General features: G+C 39.5%; 2 protein-coding genes across 4 annotated transcripts in view; one reads left to right on the forward strand and one right to left on the reverse strand.

The window, feature by feature from the left end:
* Nucleotides 1-2,647: 2,647 nt before the first annotated feature.
* On the reverse strand, nucleotides 2,648-13,463 carry LOC113815036 (carbohydrate sulfotransferase 11). Of its 2 annotated transcripts, none has more exons than XM_070133017.1 (5): nucleotides 13,150-13,463; nucleotides 8,365-8,463; nucleotides 7,809-8,072; nucleotides 5,244-5,365; nucleotides 2,648-4,763 (listed from the first exon to the last, which is right to left on the reverse strand). In XM_070133017.1, the coding sequence occupies exons 3-5, from the start codon at nucleotides 8,013-8,015 to the stop codon at nucleotides 4,151-4,153; spliced, it is 942 nt and encodes a 313-aa protein (XP_069989118.1). In that variant the 5' UTR covers nucleotides 8,016-8,072; nucleotides 8,365-8,463; nucleotides 13,150-13,463; the 3' UTR covers nucleotides 2,648-4,150. The 2 variants fall into 2 exon arrangements, with proteins under 2 accessions (XP_069989118.1, XP_069989117.1); XM_070133016.1 differs by lacking the exon at nucleotides 13,150-13,463 and adding an exon at nucleotides 12,311-12,435.
* Nucleotides 13,464-14,380: 917 nt separating this feature from the next.
* Nucleotides 14,381-20,000, forward strand: part of Usp30 (ubiquitin specific protease 30) — a 15,690-nt gene continuing 10,070 nt past the window's right edge. For both annotated transcript variants that reach the window (XM_070133013.1, XM_070133015.1), the window contains exons 1-3: nucleotides 14,381-14,685; nucleotides 17,463-17,618; nucleotides 18,997-19,883. In XM_070133013.1, coding sequence (XP_069989114.1) covers nucleotides 14,568-14,685; nucleotides 17,463-17,618; nucleotides 18,997-19,883 — 1,161 coding nt within the window. In that variant the 5' untranslated portion in view covers nucleotides 14,381-14,567. The remainder of the gene's footprint in view (nucleotides 14,686-17,462; nucleotides 17,619-18,996; nucleotides 19,884-20,000) is intronic.

Below are 20,000 nucleotides of genomic sequence, written 5' to 3' on the forward strand. Positions count from 1 at the left end.
GGCTAACCTGTACATGGAGTTCTTCGAGTCGGAGCTCCTCCCTTCCATCTCCCCTCGTCCTTCCATGTTGCTGAGATATGTCGACGACGTCTTCGCTCTCTGGCCCCATGACCCTGCCCTGTTTCCTGATTTCCTGTCGCAGCTGAATTCTCTCTCCCCTTCCATCCGCTTCAAGGTGAAATGGGAGGTTGATGACAAACTCCCTTTCTTGGACACTCTTGTCCATCGCTCTGATGATCATTTCTCCTTTTCTATATACAGGAAACCTATGCACAGTGGTATGTACATACACTTCTTCTCGTACCATCCACTGCTTGTGAAGAGAGGGGTTGCCACTTCGCTGTTTCTTCGTGCCCTCCGCATCTGTGACCCCCAGTACCTGGATGGAGAGATCGACTTCCTCCGTAGTTCGTTCTCCAAACTGGGCTATCCTCGCCATGTCCTTGACGTCGCATTATCCAGGGCGCGGCGTACCTTCTACCATGACTCCCTTCCCAATGAGTCTCCTCACCTGCCTATCCTCAGCCTGCCTTTCACTGAGGAGATCTACTCCCTCCGTCGGCCCCTGCAGTCTCAATTGCAGACTCTTCTTTCGCCAGGTGAATACTCTCCGTCGTAACCTGGTTCACACCTGCCCTCCCTCTACCTCGAAGGTGGACACCTATGCTGTTCCGTGTGCCTCCTGTGATAAGCAGTATTTTGGTGAAACAGGCGCCAGTCTTACTGAGCGTCTATCTCGACATAAGTATGCTGTGTCCAGGGGACATAGCAACAACGCCCTCTTCTGCCATCAGTGGGACACTGGCCATCAGATGGACTGGAAAGCAGCACGCATTCTTTTCCCTTCCACTGAGGTCCATGCCCGCAGACTGGTGGAATCTTCTCTGATTAAGCTGCTGTCCAATTTCAACTTGAACAGCAGTTTCTCTCCTGCCCACATTCTTCGTCTCCTCTCTTATGCCGGTCACCCGTCACATAGACCGCCCGATCCTTCGACTTGACCTGACCTCCCTACGCTTCCGTTCTCCTGTCCTCACCTGCCCCGTGGTTCCCGAGTGCCTCTCCTCCTTTCCCTCTTATACCGCTTCCTCTCCCTTGCCTCCTCATCAGACCCGAAGATGGAATCGAGGACGATTCCGATACTTTTCTTGCCTCCTCAGACTCGAAGATGGAATCGAGGACGATTCCGAAACTTTTTGTTTTTTTCTACCATAGTATCAACACGGTATTGTGTTTTTCTATTCATGCATGTGTGTGTGTGTGTGTTAGTGGCTGATAGCTTTAGCGACACCATCTTCGGGTATGGCCGCTACAGTGCTTCACGGAGGACGAACTGCCCATAACATGTTCAAGATACCCCTAATAGAATATAATGAGCTCAGATCATGCGGAATCAAGAAGAAAACGGAGATGGCGGTGCTACTTTTGTCTGTTATAATGAAGGACGTAGTAATGGCTAACAAGACTATTGCTGCTCTTGATGTCACTTTGATAGATATAACAGAAAGATGCGTTCATTGGTTGTATTCGTATGCGCCGGTGATTTTAGACAAATCCTTCCTGTCATTAGAGGAGGAGGAAATTACGATGAGTTGAATTATTGTACAAAAAGTTTTTTCTGGCCGAATTTGGTTAAATTGGAGCTAACAGAACGTTAGACTAAAGAAGATTGAAAGCGTGTACGATGACAATAAAAACAATATAATGAACAACGTTTACTTTAAAGAGGTCAATTATATCACCAACTAACAATGTAGACGAAGTGAAGAACATCATTTATGACCAAATTAAGGGTAAAGAAGTGATGTACAGAAGCGGAAATCTACCAGTTGATGAAAAATCTGTAATGGAATGAAAAGCCCCAATTTACCACTTCACGAGCTTATACTGAAGGTTGGGTGCGTAATAATGGTGATTCGTAACATCAATCCTCCTGAGATTTGTAACGTCACTAGATTGATCATTGCGAACCTAAAGAAGAATATAATTGTGAGGAATATCTTAGAAGGCGTATGTGATGGTGAGAAAGTGATCATACCAAGAGTCACACTCATATCTACGGATACACCAGTACACTTAAAAAGAAATCAATTTCCAGTTAAAAGTCACAGGGACAGACGTTTGATGGGAGTGGATTATTGTTAGATACTGCAGACAGTTTTACGTCGCATGTTCACGAGTGACAAAGTGGGATTCTCTGATTATCTATACGGGAACTACTAAGGAAAACGGTGAAATAGCCACGAGTTGTCCCTAGACAAAATCATCACAACAGGAGAGGTGAACCATAAGGCAACACGGACAACAACTGACCTCTGAAGGAGAGGTGGAGCACGGAACAATTCCTATTACTGAAAACGTCTTCAAACTAACAGAAGAAGAGGCAATTAAGATGATTTTACCGGCCTACGACACTGAAGATTCACTGGAGAAACAAAGATAACATTTTGGAAACTCGATAACAGTAACGGGAAACTCGAGAGGATATTCACCATAATTAAGAAGAAGAGTGATGACATCGATGAAGGTCGTAGATTTCCTAAACGCCGATTCGACGCAGAAAAGGACTATGGTGGATAAGAATCTGATGAACGAATCGTCTAAGGAACAACATAAATTTGTAGACAAATAAACCAACATTTGTATAACATACTTCTTTTATTTCACATTTGATAATATCCTTTTCATAAGGGCGAAGTGAGCAAGCAGCCGGAGGCCAAGCAATCGTGCGTAGCCAAGTGCGGCCGCTGCTTGTAATCAAATAATAATAATAATAATAAAACATATCAGCTGATTTTGAGAACATGACGGCCATGTACGGCCACTGAAAAGCCGAAGAAAAATGTCTCGCAAACAGGTTACACAGACAAAGCTACGCTATGATATCTGTACATTATGCAATACGCGCAGGATGCAGTTTTGGAGACAAAGCCAATTTCGTATCACCACTGCAAAATGGGCATGGCGACCAAGTTGCATAATCTTACCCATTACTTTGTTGCATGGAAACTGCATCCTATCGTCAAATTGTACTGTTCAGACTAGCACTTGTTAATTATATTGGTTTTATTGTGGACACTGGTCTTGTATTTGATATGGTTAATGATATGAAAGTTTTTAATTGTCTTTTTTCTTTTGCTGGCCACATACGTGAATCATTGTCAGCACAGTGGTGCAGTCCTTTAGGGATGTAAAACTAATGTTTGGCGGATAAGACGTCAACTTAAATAAAAGCACAGCCAGTTTGGAGAGATGCTTTGACAACTAACCCTGGCTTTTTGCAGGGCATGTACAGGTTTGTGAATCTTTTTTTTTTTTTTTTTTTTTTTTTTTTTTTTTTTTTTATAAAATCAGTCAAATCTCTCTCTCTCTCTCTCTCTCTCTCTCTCTCTCTCTCTCTCTCTCTTTCGACATGTTTTAGAGGGTAATAAATAACCTGATGAGTGAACAAATTTAACATGTGTTTCGTATGAATTCTGTTGATTCAGATATTTAAACCAGTACCGGAAAAATTATGGGAAAATAATTCGCTGTCCTCTAATCACCTTGGAAAAGTCAGAGGCCCAAACTGTATGTTACTTTAAGAAATTGAAAAAAAACAAGTGCATGTATTGTTTATGATGATCAGCTATCATCATATGTATCTACACTGCTATTTTCCACCATATTAGAATCACGTCATGTCACTGATGTTATTTTGAAATCTTGCTTATAAAGATGTATGGTAACGGTCAGCTGAATTACGTCTCATATGTGCTCCATATTCGTGTGCATATGGAAATTACATAACCAGTGGAATGGAGTGTATTCATTTCAGTATCTGAACCTTGATGGAGATTTCTACTACATTTCTTTTCATCATTAGTTCACTATCCGCACATGTGCACTAAATTACAGTGATTTAGATGGCCTTCGGTCTTTGTCCTTCGATCCAGTCACTTTATTTCCATTCGCTCTATCTTGCTTATATACCGTTTATCCACGTCACATTTGCGTATGTACGCAGATGTGTGGTTATATATATTTTTTTTTATTTAGCCGTCTTCTATTTATCTCCCTGATATTTATCTTATTTCTAATTTATCCGACAAACACGCGTTTAAAATCAATATGTACAACAAATTCGGAATTGATATACCGCAGAGGTGCATCAGAGAGAGGGGTATCTGTATCCAAATAGTTCAAAATCAAATTTATAAATCTCCAATATCCTTTCCATTATATCTTTCGGTATATCCTCATAGAGGTATATGTCCGATCGGTTCGTCGTCTTCGTCTTGCGATCCTCCTTGAGCTCTATGCCTTCCGTGTGATTCAGAAAGTTCATGACGTAGTTGAACTCGGGGGCGATGGTCTCCAGGTGAACAATGAAATGGTATCTGTGCTTGCACGGGTTGCACAGGAACACGAGAGGCGCCCAGTGCTTGTTCATGAAGCCGACATCATGGGTCCAGACCACATAGCGCAGGAAGTCCTCGAAGGTGAAGGACGCGTTGCGGAAATCGCTTCTCAGCCTGAAGCCGGCCTTGCCATAGGAGTTTTTCAGGACTTTGTAGATCTCTCTTCCGTGGTCCACATTGGCCCAGTAAGTTGCGTTCCTGGCTCTCATCCGCAGATTGGGCCGGAAGGGAAACGAGCCTCGAGCTGCGAGCGCTGAGAACCAGAAGGTCTCCCACTCGTTGTACCAAGGCATCCGGGACTTCGTTTTCTGGCGCCATTCCTGGTCGTATTTGTAGAGGGGCAATCCTCCCAGAAATTTGTCTCTGGTATGCAGAGAGGGAGGGAGGGAGAGAGAGAGAGAGAGAGAGAGAGAGAGAGAGAGAGAGAGAGAGAGAGAGAGAGAGAGAGAGAGAGAGAGAGAGAGAGAGACAGACAGACAGACAGACAGACAGACAGACAGACAGAGTAAGAGTAAGAGAGAGAGAGAGAGAGAGAGAGAGCGAGAGCGAGAGCGAGAGCGAGAGCGAGAGCGAGAGCGAGAGCGAGAGCGAGAGCGAGAGCGAGAGAGAGACAGAGAGAGAGAGAGAGAGAGAGAGAGAGAGAGAGAGAGAGAGAGAGAGCGAGAGAGAGAGAGAGAGAGAGAGAGAGAGAGAGAGATCGGGGTAGGGTTAAAGAATAATTGTTAATTTCATTTTGTATATTGGAAGTATAACTAATCTAGATCTATTAAACTGACCATTCAAACATTTCATAACCTGACCGGCAGGCTAATAATAATGCTGTCCCAGCTTCTCTGCACTCACCTGTAGGCTGAGGCGAGGCGGGCCAAGGGATGTCTGACGCTCAGGATCTGCAGTGGCGGGGATCGGCCGACCACATCTTTCGGCATCCGCAGGGTCAGCTGCCGCCACGACGTAGAACCTCCCTGTTAGGGAATTATTGATGTGTGTGTGTACACACACACACATACATATATATACATATATGTATGTATGTATGTATATATATATATATATATATACATATATATATATATATAATTTTTAAATTTGAGGTCTGATCGATGAGGGTCGACTGCTTTCTGCAGGTATCGGGTGACAGAGATCGCCTTCAGCCGTTTGCTTACGTTTGATGTGATGTGACTGATAAGGTCAACCAATTACTGGACTATGGAGCTTCCTTTGATGACGATGATCTAATTTGATGAAGAATGCTTCTATATCTCCTTAGCAATTATTTTATCGAGTATTTTACCTAAAGTCGTTCAGAGAGTTGGATGGATTTGATTTGGGAATCGGAAATGTGATGGATCGCTTTCCTGGGAAAGGTACCACGCCTTCAGTGATGGGACTGTTAAAAATGCCGCACTGAGGAGGGCGAGCTCGGAGCAAACTCGCAATAAACAAATCAGGAAACTTACTTTTAGCTATCCTCATTAAATGCTGAAGTGCCTCGTATTCGCTAACAGTTGCTTAGGTGATGATGTTAGTGTATTCAGAATAGTGTTAAACAGCAGTTACGCCATCGCCTTCATAGTAAGGATATAGTTGGATATCAGACAAGAGACCAAAAGAGAAAAAATCAAGTAAACAGCTGTCCAATTAAATAGGACATGGAAGGAACCTAGATTATTTTAATACCTTCCATTATACTGCATGAGGTGCGAGGTAGGAAACAACTAGTCTATACTATGATTCTCTATAGGGCTAGCGAAAGTTGGTATGGTTTTGTGCAACAATTGGGGGCTGTCAACGCGTAAAGTTCAGATTCTCTGGTTGCATTCAGGTAGAATGGCCCAGTGTTGTCTGAAAGGACGATACAAAATTCATATGGAACTGCGGTATATAATCTAATATGTCTACCTTCTTCGAGCACCAGAATGTGTTACAATTCTGAAATAGCAGGAAAGGGATGTTTTCAGTTTCAGACCTGAAATGTGATTTTTGATATGGGCAATATACTTCACGAATTTTTGGTCTTTCCTAACCCCACAAGTAAATACTGAGCACAGGGGATGGGAAGCTTGAATGGCTCAAAATTACTATATAAACTATTTTCTGTATACCTCATTTACATAGTCTTTGGCTATGTAGGTTTTTAGAGTGCTTCTTTATTTTGATTTAAGGGTAATTTATTATCATTGGCACCTTATTATGTCAACGTTGTTTAATTACTGTTTAATGAAGAAATAAATATGTATTATTTCTATTACTGAGTAGAGGCTTTTTAAGTTGATATTGTCCATACATAAATCGTGAAGGATTATATGGTTCTAATATATGTGATATGAGTAGAGGTTAATTTTTGAAGTACATACAAATTACGATATTACATCCTGATTTTACAACAATGATAACAGAGAGAGAGAGAGAGAGAGAGAGAGAGAGAGAGAGAGAGAGAGAGAGAGAGAGAGAGAGAGAGAGAGAGAGAGACAGACAGACAGAGAGAGAGAGAGAGAGAGAGAGAGAGAGAGAGAGAGAGAGAGAGAGAGAGAGAGAGAGAGAGAGAGAGAGAGCAGTGCCATCTTAACTACACGAATGGGTTAAGGTTAATATGTTGGCATATCAGAGCTAAAGGCGGACACGTGGCACTGTGACACCATCCAGACATACTTCTTGAGATATTAAGGATTTAAACTCATCCAGGCAATGGAATTTTGTACGATGGATAAGAAATATTTGAGCGAAGAAGTTGGAGGAAACGACAGGAAAATTTGATTGATACAATTGAATGTGATTTTTTTATGTAATAATTTATGGCTTAATATATCAGGAAGGAATTTAAGATTATATTTATTTGTTTCATATTACATTTCCCCCAAGTACCTCTCAACTTGAAATTAGATCATAGTAACCTTTGATTTTTATAGTGTGAATTTCTAATTAATAATTTGGATGGTTTTGTGAATCCCAGTAAGGAAATGTTGACATTATTTGTGAGGAAAAGAGTTGGTGCTACATCATTCTTAGGATTTCTTGGGTAAGTAAGTGGTAGATTTTCGGCATTGTATGGTGTAATAAAGCCTAGCATTTGGTATATTTGCATTTGGTAAATTCGAACTTGGCATTTGGCGACCAAGAAGTAGCATTTGTTCTTATCACCGCAATGCTTGGCAGGGCAAAGGGGAATACGTTGTAGCGTTTCGAGACGAATTTTGCACTAAAAAAAAAGCAAAATCGCCTGGTCTATGTTGCCTCAGGAACCAAATAGATTTTCCCCCATTAGCATAATTAGACGCAGCTGACGAATTTGCACTTCGCGATTTTTCTTCGTTAGTAATTACTTAACATGAAAATTGGACGTGTGTGTGTGCTTATATATGTATACACAATCTTTTATGGAATGATAATCAAATGAAACCAACCAACCTTAGGGGTTGCACAGACACGGAAAAATCCCTTTGCGTTCAGCGTAACTCTCGTTATCCATTTCATCGCTGGTTTGACCTTGTTAGCATTTGTTGCAATGCACTGCCTACGCAAGTATGCACGCCGTCGCTCCATGAGACTGGCCATGGCCTCGTCATGATTTGACCTGCTGAGGATGTCTGGGTCAAGGGTCAGACTACTGGTCATGTCATCGTCCAGTGGCCTGGCTTGAGACGCATTGTCGTGTGCGTAAAGAAACTCTCTCTGTAATGTGAAATGGATAAATTAAACGTTTATAATTAAATGTTTACATGTACGCGCACACACACATGCACAATTCTACGATGAAGTAAAGTTAAATGATCAGAGTTAGCTTAATCGTATTGTTGAGGCACACCTGTTCTGTTATAACGAGTGGAAAAGCACGAACCTTGCACTGAGCTTGCAGTTCTTGCATTGTGCAGTATGTCACCCGAGTTTCAGGATGTTACAAGTTTATGTCATGTTTCTCTATCAGTATCTAAATAACTGAATACCATTTGGAACATTTACTTACTTTAGTTGTTAGGACTTCTTTTGATGCAAAAGTAGGTTTCTTGCTAGAGATTTCCTCAGCAGTATACAGCTTATAGAGGTCTTTTTCGGGCGTCGTTGACTGAAATGAGAAATGCTGCAGGATGAAACTAAGTGAATAGGAAAACTCTGACGAACTTTATGCTTCTAAGATTGGTTTAATGATGGTTTAGACTCTAAACCCTAGCTATGGCAAAAAGCATTGTTGGTCAGCATTTTTTTCTATTCACAATTATTTTACACATGTCAATACATATGTCAAAAATGGATAATTCATATACGAATATATACTAACTTTTCATTTCCACCTTTATCTACGTATCGATAAAAAAAAAAAAAAAACATTGCTTATACAGCAACACAGTGATCCACGTATCATGTATATTTAATAAAACAGACAAAACTGATGAGCTGTAATGGAGAATTCCAAGTCTAAGAAGTGACTTTTAAGTCTGTGCCAAAAGAAGATCGATTGAGTATATTTTTCTATGATATTCAGCGTTTAATTCTGCGACTGATCGAGATTTTGTTTATCAATCGAACTCCATGGCAGCTAACGAAAAGCTTCTATGCCTCTGCCCTTCAACTGCTCAGGTGTTTGGCGATTTAATGACTATTTTCTTTTATCGATTTTTAAAGACATCAGTGCGTTTACCAAGAGTTTTTTTATTTTTATTTTTATTTTTTAATTCGAATGGAAGAATCGCGAGACAGTATTTTTGGGGATTTCCTGGAGATTAACGGATTTTTAAAGAATTTCTTGAAGATTTCCGGCTTTCCAAAAAAAAAAATCTTAAGGATTTCCGTATTTTTCTTCGGATTTCCAGGTAGAGTTTACGGGATTTCCGAAGCGAAATGCCCCTAGATTACTAATCCCCCATTTATCAATGCTGCCTTAAGTGTCAATTGTGTTACGTTGCATTGACTCTTTTGAGCCTAGAAATATACGGTATGCCTTTCTGTTTAATTCTATACTATTTCCACATCCCTTTCTTTATAAACTATATTTTATATAACTGAATGGCTAAATGAAGAGTTACAAAATAGAATATAAGTAGTTGGCATTTCACCCATACGGCAATGGGTCGCGCATGCGGTATTGACGAGCATATAGACCTTGTTGACTAGTTGAATGGACAGGTTGACACGTCTGTGTAGGCGGCGCGTAGACTTGAAATTACTTAATATAGATATACAGCAGAAAAAAAGGAATATCAAGAAATTGGAGATAAGGACGCCTATAATTATGAGGCTGAGGGTAGTTATGAGAACGATGATAATGATAATACTAGTATTACCGCAGTAATTATGTAAGGGTATTCATCATGAATGTTACTATAATTACTCTTATTATCCTGCTGAACTCACCAGCATTAACGCCATCATCTAGCATAGGATATTTATGTCGTTTTTTTATCACCAACATTTTTACCAGATGATAATTGCCCCTTTCCGGGCGCGGTTTTCTCAGAAGAGCGCAGAATGCCAGGTGTCGTCAGCCGGTAATTCAAACGTTTTATCTACATTTACATACGCTCCAATTAAATAAATACGAGCTGAAATTTGAATATTTCATTTAAATTCTGTTATTATAATGCATACAAACCCTATAAAGAAGAAAGTAGACATTACGAAGAAACTATAGAATTAACATGACCAGTTTGTTTACATTTTATGGTCATAAATCGTAGTCTCCACAGAGACTTCGATGTTAATTACTTATTTCATTTAAAGATCCTCTCAAGTATTTTTTTTTTCAATACAGCTCTATATTCCCTTTTTAATTCCCATTCTCAGACAACTATGATTCTGTTGGTGTGCCAGAATACAGACTATATGATATTCACTCAAATTCATAGGAGGGAAACTCACGAAAGTAACGCCATGTCCGTATTGTTGTTATCTTACGGTTATCACCTGAGTTTGGAAACTTTCATGAAAGAAAGAAATGAGGGCAGATATTCAAGAGCCATACTTTTTTGCACTACTTTTAAGACATTTTATTTACATGTATGAATAAATAAATGCCATACGGTAGTTCTAGTGATCGATGTATGTGAAAAATATGTTTACATCAGGCTTTGACAATTATTATGCCTCTCAGATACAGTATTCGCCATTTCATAGCATCGCTTAATATGGATGATGAGCAAGCTTAATTTACATTCCATATGGACTTTCAGTATTGCCATTGGCGTACTGCAGGTAAGCTATCCTTACAGCTATATTCTATATTCAGGTAATGCTATGGAAAAATATTCATACTGTGAGTTTATTCGATAAATTACAAGGTATTCAAAATGTGGACGTAAATATATTCATTATCCACACTTTGTATGTGTGATCACAGCAAGTAACTGTGAATATGATTTCATCATTTCTTCGTAATAACTTATTTTATTATTATTAATAAATAAATAAATATACACACAAACACACACACACACACACACACACACACACACACACACACACACACACACACACACAAATACACACACACACACACACACACACATATAATATATATATATATATATATATATATATATATATATATATATATATATATATATATTCGCTGTATGGTTTTCATGCATCATAATTACATCACCTACATAAAACATACTTTTTCAAATTGATCTTATTCGATTATGACACTTGTGAGGAGAAAATACCATTTTAATATCTGGCTAGCGACTCTTGGCATCAATGTGCTCTTTTGGGCTACAGAGATTATAAGGTCCAACTGCAAAGCCGTGTCACGACTTTTTTTATAAAATATCTTAAAATAATGTCATTTCAAATTTATGTTAATGTCTAAAATACACATTAAAAAAACTGTCATACCTTTTTAAAAATCGGTCAAGTGGATTATCAGAAATCGCTGACACAGTTTTATAGTTATATGCTTTATGACCATATACCACTATATTGTTAAGCATCACCGCTATATGAATAATAGCCTTAATGACAATGATATAGCATGGTAGGAATGGGAAGTCAACCATGCAACTCATGCAAATAAAGTAAAATGATGATTTTAGGACGATTGAGTTATATCCCATAATTCTATCATGTGATGTGGCATCAGGTGTAAGCCATTGAAATCTCAATTACCATAAAATCACATTATTTCATGTAAAGAAACCGTCGTGTCATGGTACTGACGGTGTGTGAGACAACTGGTTTGACCCAATGGATTTTCGTAAGCCCGACGACGCCAATGCTCCGCCCACTGATTTCAAATAATTGCTATTATTTGGCGCTGCAGATAAAGCCTATCATTCTTATCAATGGATGTACGTGTAACACAACCTTTACAGTTTGGGGCCGCGGCACCCTGAATATATTTTTCAAGTCTTCAAACACACTAAAAATCTCTTTACTCTATATTCATACGAATGTATTATACATGCATAGTTATTTTATTCCCTTTAAAAGTACTAACTGAATCGAAATACCTTCTTAATTAATGGGAAACTTTCGCCAGACTGTACGGACAAAGTTACTGTGTATTACGTGGGACAATTAAGAGCACGTCCTTATTTCCTTATCATTAATATCATTAACGTCATTATCATTTTCAAAGTAGATTTTCATCAGCCTAATCACGTGTTCAACCAGAAAATGTTCACCTTTTCCTAGTGTATCAGACTGAAGTGAATTAAGAAGCAAAAAACATTGCATCAAACATAACATTAAATGTTACGAGATACAAACTGAGAACCACCGGTATGAATAAATAAGATAATGCTAATGGATAAACAAAGGTAGTTTATGTGTGTGTGTTTGCGTGTGTACGTGTGTGTGTGTGTGTGTTTGCGTGTGTGTACGTGTGTATGTGTAAATGTTACTACTACCATTATCATTATTGCTCTCAGCATAAGATGCAAAGTTCTCTCAAAAAAAAAAAAAATGCAACGTACCCTTAGGATGATGAACGTACTTACTCCGACCAGCAAAGCGAATAAGAATCTCCTTCTCTTCATAGTGATTAGCGAACGACTGCAGTTCGAGTCTCGGCGACGATATGGCAGGTGGGACAGGTGTCCGTGACATGAATATTACATCATCTGAGTCATTTAACTGCTTTAATACATATTACATAGTCTTGATGACGGATTTTCGTAGACAGGTCATTATATTTCAGCGGATGGATGTGTATGTATGTATATGTATATATATTTATATATATTGACACACACACACACACATATAGGTACATATGTGTGTGCATAAAGATAGAAAGAGACAGATATATAAAATTCTATCCCTCCCTTCAATCCTTACTCCTTTTTATTTTGGGTGATGAAAAAATTATATATGTGAAACTGAAAACTTTTAAATCTTTATTAAACATTAGATATTTTTGCACAAAAACATAAAATCATTTAAAGAGTTTTCAATTACTCATCCTTTTATTTTCATAATTTTACGACTTTTTTCCTTTCTCAGTCGTCTTTTAGGGGTTCTCCGGGAAGCAGTGAAAAATCTGCTCTTCCCACCCCACTTGCTACACCTCTCAATACATATATCTATATATATATAATATACATATATATATTTTATACATCTGTCTATATCTACATACATTTTTCTATGTGTGTGTTACTACTATTATTACAATTATTGCTATCTATATTCTTATACTTATTTTGTATTACTGTAGTTACATAACCCCTACTTTTGACCCTCTCTTCTCAAGTCGGCGGGCATGTATGTACACTTACAGGTTCACCAGTACGGAGTGTTTCATGCAACTCACTATATGTCAGGATGCTGCACTCCTTTGATACCAGTACCACTGGTTTCGGTGGGCAGCTCCTGATGAGTGTTCACGCACGCAGGGCACTGAAGAAGGTTGGCGGGAATGTGAAAGGACAGGCAGGTATCAACCCATAAAATTTATTGACAGGCGGTCACCCCACGCACACACAGACACAGCTCTGACACGTTATTTCACCCCTCCTCAACACAACAGGATAACACAATCACTCTTCCTTAGAATATTATAATATTCATAAAGCAAGTTCTCCTTTCAAAAGATGCCCTCTCGTAATCAGTGCTTGTCAGGCACACGAAGAGAGCCAATCACAGCGCCGGTCTCGCTCTATCTGCGGCCAACCAATCACGCTCCAACGTGTCCGGCGGGCTTTCCATCGCCACCAATACACACATACATATGGTTACAAATGCATTTCTGTATCATTATTATTATTGTAATTATCATTATTATTGTTATCTTTAGTATCATAGTTATCATGTGTCATCTTTATCATAATCATTATGATTACAGGATCATTATCTTCAGTAGTAGTAGTATTAATAGTATCATCATCATCATCATTATTATCATCACCACCATCATCATCGTCATCGTCATCGCCATCGTCATCGTCATCGTCATCGTCATCACCATCATCATCACCATCATCGTCATCGTAATCATCACCATTATCATTATTTTTGTTTATCTACATTACAATTAGTAGTAGTTGTGGTAGTAACAGTAAGAATATCTAATTCATCATTGTTATCTTCATTACTATCATTATCATTGATATTACCTTTTTCGTTACTGCATCATAATTATATAATGATTAGAGTTAACAATTTGTTATTGTTGTCATTATTTTAGTTTCATTTGTATTTATTATTCTTACTATCATGATAATCGTTATTACTTCCGTTGAAGTTACCAGTTTGGTCGCTGATGATATTGCTGTTACACGATAGTTCGTCGGTTCTATATTGAGAATCACAGTAGGAAACCAACTACAGTCAACAATAATAATCCCTTTTATTGCTGTTGGCTTGTAGCTGTTAAGCTTGTATAACGTTGAAAAGGCGCATCAATTATTTCACTTTTATCTTAACAAAAGTGATTTAATATTTATTAGCTTCATTATTTATATTGGTAACATAGGTGTCTACGTACTCGTTGGTATTGATTATTATTAATAAATAAAACTAAATAAAATCCATTACCCGACCCTGTTTTATAACGCCTTCCCCAATGAAAATAGACCATTCAGAAGGTTGTTGTCAAAGGCTACGTTTCTGCTGTACACAGATGCTAGAGTACCTTTAGAGATCTTGTCATTTAGCATTAGTCCCCAGGATTGATTCGGAAGAGAACTATGGTAGCCATATGACAAGCAGTCAGAGGATTAAGGAGAAGATATGTTGGGGATAAGTTTAACGCTACGCACCTCCGCCTGTTTGGCTGGAGCGATCATCATCGGGACTTACGTTATATTCGGCGGTCCAGGCGACAGCAGGAAGAAAAGGAGACGCAAAGGTGGGTTTGGTTCAGGATACCTGTTAGTCATGAGGAAGCCCTGTTTGTTAGATATATAGAATATGGCTGCTTCGCCAAATGCTACAATATTGGTATCATGGATTCTTCCCGTCCTCAGGTGTGTATATTTATATAGTAATTTATATTTGGACCCCTTCCCCACCCCTTCATGGAAACTGGGCTGTGATAGTGCATAAATGTAGATTGTAGCATGGAAAGATAACTTTTCAGAATACCTTCACATAACCAATTGCAGCACTTTTAGGGATCAGATGAATCTCCCCCATAACACTCTTGGTCGAGACTACAGAGTCATGCACATTGTGCTGCGTTCGGAACTGCTTGTCTTGCTCGTCCAGACATCTTGTCCAGGACCAGCAGGACAAGTGGGCCGCATTTGGAACCTCCAAGACCCTTTCTGCCCAGAATGCAACCGGCCCGAATGTATACATTCACTTCTTCATCATACTGGTGTCTTTATTTTACATGCTGCATAGGATTTGTAACTCCTTTGATGCATATTTAACTTACCTGCAACTGACAAACACAAAAATATCCTTTGATAACACCAATAAAGGGTCATAAAATTACCCACCAATATCTTGTGGTTAACTGCAACTGTCAATGTTTACATACAAAAACTATTGTGACGTCATCTCGTCCTGCTCGGCCACCTTCGCAGGAGGGTGAGTTGGATGAGCTTGACTACTTGTTCGGGACAAGGAAGTGGAGGTTCCGAACGGTCAAAACAACTTGTCCAACTGGTCTGGACGAGATAGATGAGCAGTTCCGGATGCACCATTAGGAGTACCAGGGTGAATCCAAACAAGTTATTGTAAGTTGATAAAAATAAATGTTTTCTGCAGGAAATCCTATGATTTTATCAGTTCTTGGTGTTTTTACTTCTGTTAATTAATCATTGATGAGAGCTGAGTGCCATTTCACAATCAACGATCCTGATTTGGTAATCTCGATAGGATAGCAGGGGAGGGTGTGAAGTATATCAGGGAAATTACAGTGTAAAACTGGCTCAAATAGGAACAATAAAGAACAAAAATGCATAAAACCAGCACTAAAAAACGCATAAAATTAGCTAATGAAACTTCAGTCGTGCCCATCAGTTTTGAAATTCTAAGGATTGAAGTGTCAAAATAAAAAAAATTATTTATGGGAATCCATCACCTTTCAGTAAAATCTACGGGAATTCACGCCTTCCAAATCCTCAAAATAGGTCCTGAACAATTAACCCCATCTATCCTAGCAATCTAAGTTCCTGTGACTAGGGGACTGCCCAAAGGGAGGGTTGAGGGGGCTGCTCTGCCCCCCAACTCCCCCAAGGATACAATTTCTTCACTGTAAAATGATTAACCAAATACCTCAATATCTGAAAACACCAGACTTTCATTTGCTTCTTTCTACTATCCAAATTGCTCCATTTTAATCTCTCTTTTTTTTTGCATTTAGGGCACTTTAAGGACTTAGATATCAAACTATGATTTTATTAAAGCCTATTTCTTATTCTTTGCCACAGTTTAATCTAAAGAATAATCCAGAATCAACACAACACTGAAACACAAAGCATTTCTGACTGGCTACCTCTCACGGAATGGCCAGAATCATACTGTGAAACCTAGCGCCTGAAAATGCTCATGGCTAGACAATTCTTGTTAACCCATTTGCGATGGGTGCCCCACATATGAGACACCCCAAAAAGAAGGAAAAAAAAAAATTGCCAGGTGTCCCGCTGGTGTGACACTGTATTGGGTTTCGTGCTCAGACTCGGCAGCCGGCTGCTGCCGGCATGGGGCAGAGGCCGGGACAGCCCCATGTGCCGATTTTGTAGCCTCCTGAAAACTTCAAAATATATTGGTGTTAGTGGGTTAAGAGGCAGTAATGTAGTTTGAATGTTAAGAATAGATAAAGTTAATGAAAAGAAAAATGAAAAAATAAGGTACCAACAGTAGGTAGAAGACACATTGTAATGTATAAACATAAAACAAGGAAAGGAAAAGGTAAAGGAATATGATGGATAATGGATAACAAAATGACCAATTGGAAATATTTCTGGGTTACTTGAAACTCGTTCACAGAAAATGTGACCTTTTTAGAAAACATATTTTTTAAAAATGCAACATATAGAAAACAAACACAGAAAATGTAGACATAAATGAAGAACTCTTGCAGTGTTAGGGTGTTGTTGACTTTGTCTTTGAGCTGTGATATACAGCAATTTTCTTCATTTACCATAAAGATCAGGCCACTACAGCTTAAACTATGTTGTTTCTTACTCCATTTTCTACACTCAATAAGATGGCAGTGTCCATTTGCCACTATCCCCATCCCTCACTCTTGGTAACTTATACTGATATCTAGTATGGACTGACCCAGAAAAGTTGGGACACAGATGTGGGAATAGCAAGTAAATCTTTAGAAAAGCCATGCATCACCAATAACTATATGTAGATAGGTAGATAGATCAGTAGATTTCTTTTCTCCTTCTTTTCAAGGTAACTTAAATATCTGAAATATATTTGTGATTACTACATGGAAATAGAAACTGTATCCATAGAGGTATCATTCTCTTCGGAAGTGACATAATGGTTTTTGACAATACTCCTCAGCAATTTTGAAATTCATGTACAGTAACTAATTAGTCACCTTTTCTCTACATTAACCTAAAAAGAGATGCAGAATATATTTGTAGTATTAATTTGTTATCATTCATTTATTTATTTTTTTATTTTTTTATTATTATTGTTTTTCTTTTTTCCTCGCAGATATTATCCCTGGATTGGCGAATGTAGGCAACTCATGTTTCCTAAATGCTCTTGTCCAGTCATTAGCATCATGCCCTCTTTTCATCAACTGGCTGACGTCCAAGCTCAGGGATCCATCTCCTCCTTTGGTGACAGCACTTCATGACCTCCTGAAAGGTAGGCATCTGTTGTTTGGTGAAGCCTTCTTTTGTTATTAGTTTATCTTGTTGAAATTTTGCAGGGATTGTAGAGATAGTTGTACTCTTTCATTCTCCACCTCCCCCTCTTCTTCTTTTTCTTCTTCTTTTTCTTCTTTTTTTTTCTCCTTCTCCTTCTTCTCCTTCTTCTCCTTCTCCTTCTCCTTCTCCTTCTCCTTCTCCTTCTCCTTCTCCTTCTCCTTCTCCTTCTCCTTCTCCTTCTCCTTCTCCTTCTCCTTCTCCTTCTCCTTCTCCTTCTCCTTCTCCTTCTCCTTCTCCTTCTCCTCCTTCTCCTTCTCCTTCTCCTTCTCCTTCTCCTTCTCCTTCTCCTTCTCCTTCTCCTTCTCCTTCTCCTTCTCCTTCTCCTTCTCCTTCTCCTTCTCCTTCTCCTTCTCCTTCTTCTCCTTCTTCTCCTTCTTCTCCTTCTCCTTCTCCTTCTCCTTCTCCTTCTCCTTCTCCTTCTCCTTCTCCTTCTCCTTCTCCTTCTCCTTCTCCTTCTCCTTCTTCTCCTTCTCCTTCTCCTTCTCCTTCTCCTTCTTCTCCTTCTCCTTCTCCTTCTCCTTCTCCTTCTCCTTCTCCTTCTCCTTCTCCTTCTCCTTCTCCTTCTCCTTCTCCTTCTCCTTCTCCTTCTCCTTCTCCTTCTCCTTCTCCTTCTCCTTCTTCTCCTTCTCCTTCTCCTTCTCCTCCTTCTCCTCCTTCTCCTCCTTCTCCTTCTCCTTCTCCTTCTCCTTCTCCTTCTCCTTCTCCTTCTCCTTCTCCTTCTGCTTCTCCTTCTCCTTCTCCTTCTCCTTCTCCTTCTCCTTCTCCTTCTCCTTCTCCTTCTCCTTCTCCTTCTCCTTCTCCTTCTCCTTCTCCTTCTCCTTCTCCTTCTCCTTCTCCTTCTCCTTCTCCTTCTCCTTCTCCTTCTCCTTCTCCTTCTCCTTCTGCTTCTGCTTCTGCTTCTGCTTCTGCTTCTCCTCATCCTCATCCTCATCCTCATCCTCATCCTCATCCTCATCCTCCTCCTCCTCCTCCTCATCATCATCATCCTCCTCCTCCTCCTCTTCCTCCTTTTTCTCCTTCTCCTCCTCATCTTCATCCACCTCCTGCTCCTCCACTTTTTCCATCTCCTCCTCCTCCACTTCTTCCACCTCCTGCTCCTCCACTTCTTCCACCTCCTCCTCCACCTCCATTTCTTCCACCTCCTCCTCCACTTCTTCCACCTCCTCCTCCACTTCTTCCACCTCCTCCTCCTTCACCCCCTCTCCCTCTTCCTTCTCTCCTTCCTCCTCCCCCTCTTCTTCTTCTGTCACTTCATCCTTCTTTTTTTTCTAATTTTTCTACACCTTAAACTCATGCCATTTCTAATCTCTTGGCAGTATTGAACAATGATGGAGGCCATGGAGGGGATGCATGTGCAGGTGAAGTGATGCGAGCTCTCAGGGCCCATGGTTGGGTCATCTCTGCAGAGGAACAAGACACACATGAACTCTTTCATGCCCTGACAGCCACCTTGGATGAAGAGCTAGGAAATGTCCTCACAACGCCCTCACTCCTTGATGTTTCATGGATGGAAGAAAGTGAAACTAACATATATGAGGAAGGTGTTTTGCTCAAGGCTGCATCAGTGGAGTATTTGAACAGGGATTATAGCATCAAGAAGATGAATGGTGTGGAGGTGAATGGAAATACAGAATGTGCTGCAATGGATAACAGCTACATGAAAGGTGGTGAAAATGTGGATATATCAGATTCCTTTCCCAGTACAGATATGACTGTTGCTAATCAGAACTGTGATAATTTTAGCCTAGGAAAGAATGATTCTGCCAAAAATGGTGCTGAGGGGAACACAAATGGGTCAAATTCTCATGAAAGAAATCCAGGTTGTGACAGTGAAAGTTGTAAATATCAGAACGATGTAGATAGTAAGAATGATACAGATAACATATATGTGAATGGAGAGCATAGCCAAGGAAACATACATAATGGGAAAATTATTAGTGCCAAAGAGTCTAGTGAAATATCCAACCTGAGTTCTCAGGTGGAAGACTGTACCAACCACTCATTTGAGAGTAACAAGCCCAGTGACAGAAAAAATAATGATGAGCCAGACAGAGGTTCTGTGATTCCACCAACTATTCCCCGAAGAGAAGATATGGAAAAAGGTACAGTTGACAGGTACTGGAAAACCCGTCCAGATCAGCAGGATAGCCCATTTAGAGGATACTTGGCTAGCCAGCTTCAGTGTATATTGTGTGGTCATAAGGTATGGATTTTGTCTCTCATCTTTGTTCTTTCCTTACTTGGATTGTCATCATCAATCCTTTTCAACAAAAATCTCATGTTCATATCAAAATATGACAAAACAGTGGAAAACTCTCTA

Source organism: Penaeus vannamei, chromosome 18, assembly GCF_042767895.1.
Source record: "Penaeus vannamei isolate JL-2024 chromosome 18, ASM4276789v1, whole genome shotgun sequence".
Taxonomy (NCBI): domain Eukaryota; kingdom Metazoa; phylum Arthropoda; class Malacostraca; order Decapoda; family Penaeidae; genus Penaeus; species Penaeus vannamei.

Bases quoted from the DNA above. Each gene is read 5' to 3' on its own strand.
- LOC113815036 (XM_070133016.1), bottom strand. From the start codon at position 12,373: ATGAAGAGAAGGAGATTCTTATTCGCTTTGCTGGTCGGAGTAAGTACG. The intron at 5,366-7,808 runs GTTGGTTGGTTT...ATTCCCTAACAG, and splicing joins GTGTCTGTGCAACCCCTAAG to GGAGGTTCTACGTCGTGGCG. The intron at 4,764-5,243 runs GTGAGTGCAGAG...TCTGCATACCAG, and splicing joins CGCCTCGCCTCAGCCTACAG to AGACAAATTTCTGGGAGGAT.